The 9,273-nt window shown below is 44.8% G+C and overlaps 1 protein-coding gene across 4 annotated transcripts in view; it reads right to left on the minus strand.

The window, feature by feature from the left end:
- LOC119179158 (2-Hydroxyacid oxidase 1) overlaps positions 1-8,757 on the minus strand; it is a 50,827-nt gene extending 42,070 nt beyond the window's left edge. For 2 of the 4 annotated variants that reach the window (XM_075869399.1, XM_075869397.1), the window contains exons 1-2: positions 6,013-6,098; positions 2,245-2,437 (exon numbers count right to left, since the gene is read on the minus strand). In XM_075869399.1, the coding sequence (XP_075725514.1) occupies positions 2,245-2,437; positions 6,013-6,034 (215 nt within the window). In that variant the 5' untranslated portion in view covers positions 6,035-6,098. Of the gene's footprint in view, positions 1-2,244; positions 2,438-6,012; positions 6,099-8,614 lie in introns of those variants that run through there. The other 2 variants (XM_037430231.2, XM_075869398.1) reach the window with 2 other exon arrangements.
- Positions 8,758-9,273: the final 516 nt, after the last annotated feature.

Consider the following 9,273-nt stretch of genomic DNA (forward strand, 5'->3'; position numbering starts at 1 on the left):
AAATGTGCATGTGCGACGTACCACGCAGCTTGCTCAAACTGTTTGCTTTTAGTTTTTCTCCCTTAAATAGATGCATGCGACTGCTGTCGTAGCGGATGTTCAAGCGCCGTCTGTAGTGGCCTCTTTTCCACAGTATTGATACGCAAGAAAGCTCGTTCAGCTCGAGTTATTCGCAGATTACAGAACGTCACATTATTTCAAACTGATCCTTAGTGTCCAACTATACCACGTCTCATAATTTAGAAAGGGAAGTCGTTTCCGACAGAAAAAAAATTGAGTTATAAGTCATGGTTACTTTTTTTTTCCTTTTCGCGGAATACCGTCTTTCTGACTCACCCCATGCCCCGCCACGGTGGTATAATGGCTAAGGTACTCGGCTGCTGACCCGCAGGTCACGGGATCAAATCCCGGCTGTGGCAGCTGCATTTCCGATGGAGGCGGAAATATTGTAGGCCCGTGTGCCCTGATTTCGCAACACGTCACAGAACCCAAGGTGGTCGAAGTTTCTTTAGCCCTCCACTACGGCGTCTCTCATAATCATATGGTGGTTTTGGGACGTTAATCCCCACATATCAATCCATCATCATCTGACTCACTCAATTCGTCACAGCGGCCTCTCAGTCACCCCCACCTTTTCGCTGTGGCCATCTCTTCCTCCTTTGTTTCGATTGAAGTAGAGGGTAGGAAGCATACTCATTATACTAAGCGTCAGCAACGCCGGAAAATCCCAGCAATAAGGACAAGTTATGGCAAGCAACACGTTCAGTATCCAATACCCACAATGTTAAATCGCTTACACGGTCTCATAGATTTCAATTCCGTACCTTCGAACACCATCATCAAGTCCATCCTAACGAACCATGATATTGAGTATGCTTATTAAAGTTTCTGTACTTGATTTGTTACATCCTATCTATCAATTTGAGTTATGTGTTGTAGTGGCTTTTCTTATGCTTTATTTTACATTCTGTAATGAAGTTTCTTTTCAGATGACGCTTTTGTGATAAAGTGATTTTTCTAATGTTTTCCCAGAAGTAGTGTGACAAGACCATGCTAAATTTTGTTGTGTTATGGTTTACTTATTGTGTTATTTATATCATTTCTGTGTGTTATTTGTTGTGTTATATATTTATTTCTGAAAACATATGTGACAGATTGAGCGGCCTGCGTGCCAAACTGTATTTAGGAGCAGAGGCCCTATGTCAGGCTATATAGCCTTTAGCCTCTGCTTCCGATCCTGTAAGAATTTCAGGACAAATAAACTTCAATTCAATTCGATTCAATTGAAAAGTGCTAAAGGCCTGACCACAAATACCCGTCACAGTGCGTCAGCGCGTTGCTTTTTGACCTGGTGCCACACCCTCAATTCAGGGAAAGACAGGGTGCGCAACATTGCGTAGCCGCGAGTCCTCTCTCCCCAAAGGGATCAGGCACGGCGCTGCATTGCAACGTGCTGACGCGCTGCAACGGGTACGTGGGGTCAGGCCTTAAAGGGACTCTGCAACTCTTTTTGAGCATGGTGAGAAAACGATGCTGAACGGTAATAGGAGCTCCGGAAAACACGCAAGCCAAATGTTATAGCGCAGCACGCGGCCTCGAATTCACAATAAATTATTAAAGTCAGCTGAAAATTGCTTTCTCTTCACTCCCTCGACAAATGACGGAAAACGCTCAAGGATCACACGTAGATTGCCCATCTACCAGCCATTGGCTGATTTCAACATGGCGCGCTCGGTTGTTACAGATAGCGCCGTGAGAGGGAGTCACTTATCCACGCGCGCGCGATTGAACAGGCCTCATATTCGAAGGAAAAAAGAAAAGAAAGTGCTCAAGGTCACGAGGCGCGCGTGACGTTTTTTGTTGGCCCTCCCATCACTCCCTGCTTAGCTTCCAGCGCTTTTGTCGGGAGGAGAGAAGAGAGAATGTGATTGCAGCATTTCACACATATCTTTGTTACCCCGCTCGTACTGAACGGATTGTTAAAATTTTTGGCGGCATTAAATTTGTGAGGTGCAATACGCTTTTACAGTGAATTCATTCTATGCATAGAATTAATTCACTGATTTTAGTAACCATGGTTACTTAAAAAAGTGTTTCGGGGCCCCTGAAGGAAATCAGAAGCAGCCTTGAAAAATGCAAGTCTGCTTATCGAAACATCCACTACAGCCTCCCCCTTTCCCCCTCCCCAGTTTTCGTATTTCTCCGTAGCATATTGCATTCCAAAGGGAACAAAACAAAACAAACCTCTTAAATGCTTGGACGTTTTCCGCCAAGGTAATCTCTTCGTCAGCGCCCATGCTGTAGTATAGCCGGGGTCCTGAGCTCAGCTTCGCCTTCCCAACCCTCTCGATGTCAGCCAGAGTTCTCACCAGTTCGGCATTCGCACCCGCAGGAACTGCGGTACTCCTGCTGCTCATGGTCTTAGCCTCTCCTGCAACTGAAGCGTGATTGAATAAACATTGCAACACACAGCTTTGCACGACTACTAAAAGTATTCATAGCTTCAGCTTTAGCGGCTCGGGAAAAAATGACACAAAAGTAAAACAAGTTCTTATCAGACACGCAGCCGGGAACCATTAGCACCTGGTTCACTCTCAGCAGGCAGTTATTATTTGGCGCATAACACTTTCTCGAACTAATGACAAATGAAGCGAAACTAAATGCGTGATGACATATCGCTCATTCCTGGCAACAACCAATTTACCGGGCCAAAAAAAAAAAACGATGCTTCGCACTTGCCCAAGTTTTCAAACTCTAGAGACACTGTAATTCTGGGAACAAATTTAACACTGGAACTGCTTCTATACTTGGCACCAGTTTCAATGCGACAACGTTAAAGTGCTAGTTAAGCAGAAATTCTTACGTCGGTGTTGGCGTCGTTGGTTGCGAGCAAAAAGCATCACCTTGTCCATGACTGAATAATCGCGAATTATGCAAATAATAATGTTAAAAAATGAGCCAGCCCCTGTGAGGAACGAGCGCAAGTCATCTGCGTGACAATCGGGTGTTCCACTATATAGTTCTACTAGTTCTACAGGTGTTTTACACCTACTACAGAGCCATTATTATTCTGCTTTGGAAAAACACACGATATAAATGTCATGTAGTTGTAACGCATGAGGTATTGCGTGGCAGAAGCGTAGAATCAAGCAAGGCATGGAAAGATGCGAATTGAGTGAGGAGAGGGTGTTCTAAAGGCCCACTCGCAAAAAAGGAGTGCGCAGACGCGTTTAATCAGCAGCAACAACAAAAGCATCAACAAACGAAACACCTGCGTGGGTTCGTGTGTTGCCCTACAGACGCGTGCAGTAGGCCTTTCTGTTATTCGCAAAAGGAATAATTATGACGTAGTTGGCGCATAACATTCATGCTTGCAATAGGCATCCAATTATACTTTAAAACGGCTAATATTAAGATCACAGTCGTTTTTTTTTTCCTATCGGCATGGTTGAAGCATGCACCGAGGACCGAAGCAAGCTGGCTTTTCAGAAAGCGATGAGTGCGAGTCCAGATTACGCAAACACGATCTGCTCTTGGAGATAAAGCTCGAGTATCCTCTAATTTTTCGAATTTATTTGTTCTACCATCCACAAAATTCGCCACTCACTTTTCCTGCAGCAGACAGATTCGACGTACCGCTGTTAAAAACTACGAAAAGTCTCGTAAACATGGTTAACTATAATGTGAAACTGATCTGAACAAGGAAAAGGATATCCGACACCATCTTCGTCATTAGCGTGTACGTTGATGACATGTAGTTCCAGTTTCTATCACTTCGGCGCTCATAGATCAAGAAACTCGCGCAAAGTTGCCCTGCGAATCACCATCTCTCCACGTGGCAACTGCAATCTGTAGGCTATGTCATACGCTCCCGACACTGACCAGAGGGCGCGTTGGAGCTTTTGTGTGCCGCCTCAGCACTGACGGCATCGATCACCAGGGATGCCAAGAAAGTGAAACGTTCGCTGAACACATGGACGTGCTCAAGCCTCCCCTTTAGGCACGTCTTCAAAGAACGCGTCCTAGGTGCGTTTATAAACAGCCGCGACTCCTTGCCCGCTTAAGAAAAAATAAATACATGCACTGGCGCGTTCGATCTTAATTCGTCTACTCGCTAGAAGAGACTCAGCGGCAGTGGCTCTGCAGTGGAGGGCCCGATTTTGCTACGTCCATTCGCTAGGCTGCGTGTTCTTGCGCTAGCATTGGATCTCGTAAACTGCATTGCCGGGTGCCTACTGAGACGCCAAGTTTGAGTTCACGACTGGAACCTCCTCTTCTGACCTTGTTGGCAAACTCGTTTATTATACACCCTTGCAGTGGTTTCCGTTTTCCTACTTCTCTAGCCGTGCTCAACAAAAAATTTTAAACTTACTTTGCTCAAAAACCTTCGCGCGTACTTTCTAGTGAGCGCTCTTTTCTCTACGGGCACAGTGCATGTAATGAATTTTCAACAGAAACACTTTCACCAGCGTTTCTCATTTTATTTCTGGTACATTTATACACTACACCTGCGCGTAGAAAGCAGCGAGCAAACAGTACCGCTAAACTACGAGGCATCGACTGCGAAGTCTGATTAACTACACATTTCCCGGATGAGAAAATGCGCGCGTGCGCAAGGCTCACTTCCTTCTTCTAGAAGGCGGGCCGCATTTTAGCAAGTCATCGAGAAATCACCGTTGCTCATATGCGTGATACAGCTAAGCGTTCCCAAATTTGAACTTGTTGCAATTCAATGTAAGATTGGCCGACTCCTGTCAGAATAGAAATTCTCCCCCATGAAGTTCGGCCATCCCAGAAAACATTGGTTCACTGGCCTTTGATCCGTCGGATAAATGGTGGCAGATGAAGCTTGGCGTGTGCATATCTGACGGATTACTTACTTTCCGTCTGTCCGTCCGTCTGTCTGTCTGTATGTGCCTGTTTGACTGTATCTGCCTGTGTCTGTATGTCTGTTTTTGTACATCTCTGTATATCTGTATCGCCGGTGTCATATGCCTGTATGTATGTGTGCGTATATATGTACGTGTCTGTATGTACGTGTCTGTATGTACGTGTCTGTATGTACGTGTGTCTGCATGCGTGTGTCTGCATGCGTGTGTCTGCATGCGTGTGTCTGCATGCGTGTGTCTGCATGCGTGTGTCTGCATGCGTGTGTCTGCATGCGTGTGTCTGTATGCGTGTGTCTGTATGCGTGTGTCTGTATGTGTGTATGTCTGTGTCTGTATGTGTGTCTTTCGCATTGCGGAATGCTCCCTTCTAATTGTTTCCTAACACAGCCGTCGCAGCGGTGTAGTGATCACGGTGCTCGGCTGCTGACCCGCAGGTCACGGGTTCGATCCCAATCGCGGCGTTCGCACTTCGATGAATGTGAAATGCTAGACACCCGTGTAGTGTGCGATGTCAGTGCACGCTAAAGAACACTAGATGGTCGAAATTTCCGGAGCCCTCTACTGCAGCGTCCCTCATATCATAACGTGGCATTGGGATGCAAACCCCATCGAATTATTAACCAAACTGTTTCATCCCTCCAGACTGGGAGTTGAGCCTTCAGCTCCGTGTCTAGCAGAGTAACGCTTCAATCACCGCTGGCAACAAACGACGCTTATGCGTTCATATCCAGGCATCAATAAAATATGGCAACGGGAAAGGACCTGGACCAGAGGTCAGATTATCAAATCACAAATTGCTGGCCACCGTGAATCCCACGCTCGAAAGAGCATTACTTAATCGGAAATGGTTCATTAAAATGCGCGTGCAGTAAACGTGCAACTTCTTGAGCCACGTATCGGTACGCCCACCAGTGCCAAAGCACGTAGTCGCGGAAATTTGCGAGTTATGAAATATGCGCTTGAATATCCCCAGACTGGCATGACACTTTTTTCATATAGTAGCACGTACGCATACTGCCAGATCGTTGAAACAACTTTTCAAATGTTGCAGAAGCGTGTCGTCAAGATTTGGTGTTACTGGGATAATATTAGAGATAAACCAAACATGTAGAAAGGTACTCGCCTTGCACAATCTGTTCTTCCATTAGCCAAACTATGGGAGTCAAGAACGCGAACTATCTGTGTCCCTGTGCATACGTTATACCCTTCTTGAATGCCATTACGAAAAATTGCTGGCTCGATTGTGTTCCTTTTTTTTTGTCCTCACTGACAAGTGCCGCATTCGTCGCTTATCGATGACATGCCCTCCACAATATTGTGTGATACTCCACCCACCATTATCTTGACGTTGCGTATCTAGTAAGAGCGTTGACCTTGTCTGCGCAGCAGCTGCTTCTCTAATGACGATACAGTAGCCTGATTAATAACAAATAGGGCGTTGCTCTTTATGCATCCATTACCCGGGTTTAAGACACCATAGGGATATGAAAATGTCAATGACCGTTGAAGAAGGGCTCCATACCTATATAAGCTCATTCCATTATTAAAAAAGCAACAGTTTTATGTCTGAACTACGACTGCTGAGGGATATAAATAAGTCAATAACCGTTGAAGAATAGCTTCACACGTCTGCGAATTTCGTGTTTAAAGGCACCATCATTTTATATTAGAGTTACGACTGCTGAGGAATACAAAAATGTCAATAAGCGTTCAAAGAGAGCTTCATACGTAGGCTAATTCTATGTTTAAAAACACAACCATTTCATATTCAGGTTACGACCTATCAGGATCTGTACAACAGATGTAGCAGACAGGGTTTTGTTCCTTTTTAGGGGTAGCACTGCGGCATCAATGCGCGAATAATGTTTAAATAATAAAGTGCGAGCAGAGTGACAAAGCTAGCTGATGTGTCACGGTAGAGTTTCACATAAATCAGCAAAGGCGTTATCAATTTGTGATTCTACAAATTGCTATGCAAAATACACTTTTTTATTCATAGATACTGCGATTTTGTGCAGTATCTTCGCAGCGTTGTACATGCATATAGGAGCATAAAACAGAAAAACAAGAGAAAAAATCTTGAATGAGTTTCTTTGGACGTGTGCTTTGAAGAGTTAACAAAGAAAAGGCACGTGATGTCATTACGACAATATTCAAATGAAACAGACAATTGATTAGCACGAATAGAAGAAAGAAAATGAAACGTAGGATACATCTGCGTCAGACAAAGGCTTCCTACAATAGATGCGATTCACGATGCGATAGTAAATTTTGTGTCAGTTGTATTGCACAATTTCTTCCGATTCCCTACCATTATATAGGAATAAAAATGATACCTCAAACAATTGGCACGTGAATGGCAATACAAGTATACTGTATCTGTGCCTGGTAACGTAACGTAACCGGACGAAAATGCAAGAAGGTGTGATACGTCTATCTTGTACTGACATTTTGTTAGTTTATTTGTTCAAAAAAGAGTTTAGGACAGCATACACCATATCCGTGAGTTATAGCAGTCAAGCAACTTTGAAATATGAGGTTTGTGAATCAAATGCGACCATATACAATACAAACAAGTCTCACAGCTTTTCCTTTCTCTCTCTGAGGTTTCTACTATAGACGATAGATATGTGGGGCTTAACATCCCAAAACCACCATATGATTATGAGAGACACCGTAGTGGAGGGCTCCGAAAATTTTGACCACCTGAATTTCTTTAACTCGCACCCAAATCTGAGCACAAGGGCCTACAACATTTTCACCTCCATCGGAAATGCAGCCGCCGCAGCCGGGATTCAAGCCCGCGACCTGCGGGTCAGCAGTCGAGTACCTTAGCCACTAGACCACCGTGGTGGAGTGAGATTTCTAGTTTTTCTACGTCAGTTTTAGGGGACGGATACCACATGTCCACGAAATATTCCAATGCGGGGCGGACGACTCTTATACGCCGGCAGTTGTATTGTTGGTGTCGATGATTTTAATACACGCCTTGAAGAGAACTACTTACGGCGGCAGATTGCTATCACTCTGTCAAGGTGTTTAGAGCACTACAGATCCCTCGTTGTGTAAAAGCCAGGTATTTTTTACTGCGTAAACCCAGACAAAGAATGTCTTCCGTGCCACAGCAATGCATTAGTGGCTTCCATTTGAATATTGCCCGTATATATATATTCTGTATGAATGCAATATGGCTATGTTGGGCATCACCAAGGTACCGGTTATTGCAGACATCTGCAAAAAGCAGCACCAGAAGTGGCCGGCTGGTCGTTCTAGGCAAGTATGGTTCCGTCTCTACGCTGTCCGCCCTTGAAATTAGCCAACTTCTACGTAACGGACGCAGTTCATACTTCAAAAAGATATGCACACCAGGCTGTCAAGCAAAAGCCACTTCTCGATCTTTAAAGAATGTGTCGGTGCTTGTTTAGCCCTCATGATTCTATTCCGACAATCCCGTTTGCTAAAAGCTATTCAGTGCGCCGCCATCATGGCAGATGGAATCATTCATGAAATCAATGCGACACCCGGCGGAAAAGCACTGTGCGTAGCCGTAAAAAGGCAACGCCCCGTTTGCAGAGAAAAAGACTCGTTTGAATTCATCTTGCTTGCCTTTGATCGCCGTCGAGTACGATTAGCTCATGCGTATACTCTGTACACAAGGCCTGCGAGGCTGAAAAGTGCGAGCGCTAAACTCGTCGTTCGGGCGCTTGAACAAAGGAAGAACTCACCCTACGTGTAGAGGCAAAGTGTCGTGGCCGAGGCCGGATGCGCCTCTACCGTATTATGGACACGGCACGTATAGATATAACTGTACTGAGGGCATGAAGTAACACTGAGTGTACGTATGCAGGTTTGGTGGGAAACTGTTCTTGATGTGTCCACCTAGCGGACATAACCACTTCGGCGGGGCGAATTCAGTCACTCGAAAAAGCTGCGAACCATGACATCATGGCACTCTTCACCACGTCGGCGCGCCGAATCCGCCGGTACATCCCCAGTGCAGAAAGCAAAAAAAGTTTAAGTGCATGGAAGCTTTTACGAATCTGTGCGACATGACGTAATAACTTCACACTGCCGAAGACAAAAACACGCAAAAAAGACACCCAGCACTCATGGTGTCTGCTCTTTTTAGTCTGTCCTTGATTTGTAGCACAGTGAATTTGTTACAGAAACAAAGTACACAAACTAAACACTAACACGATACATAAACGAACTTGACAAGGCTAAACTTTCGTATGAGCGTGTTCTGATGTTTGACAATGACGCAGGGAATGCATACCAACCTTTAATGTACGTCAGGTGGGTGGCCAAGTTAATCCTAATCACTGTTGCATCCGTTTACAAAAGAAAAGCAACTGAATACGGTACTTGTTAATCCAACAAAAAA

Source organism: Rhipicephalus microplus, chromosome 7 (assembly GCF_043290135.1).
Source record: "Rhipicephalus microplus isolate Deutch F79 chromosome 7, USDA_Rmic, whole genome shotgun sequence".
In the NCBI taxonomy this organism is placed as follows: domain Eukaryota; kingdom Metazoa; phylum Arthropoda; class Arachnida; order Ixodida; family Ixodidae; genus Rhipicephalus; species Rhipicephalus microplus.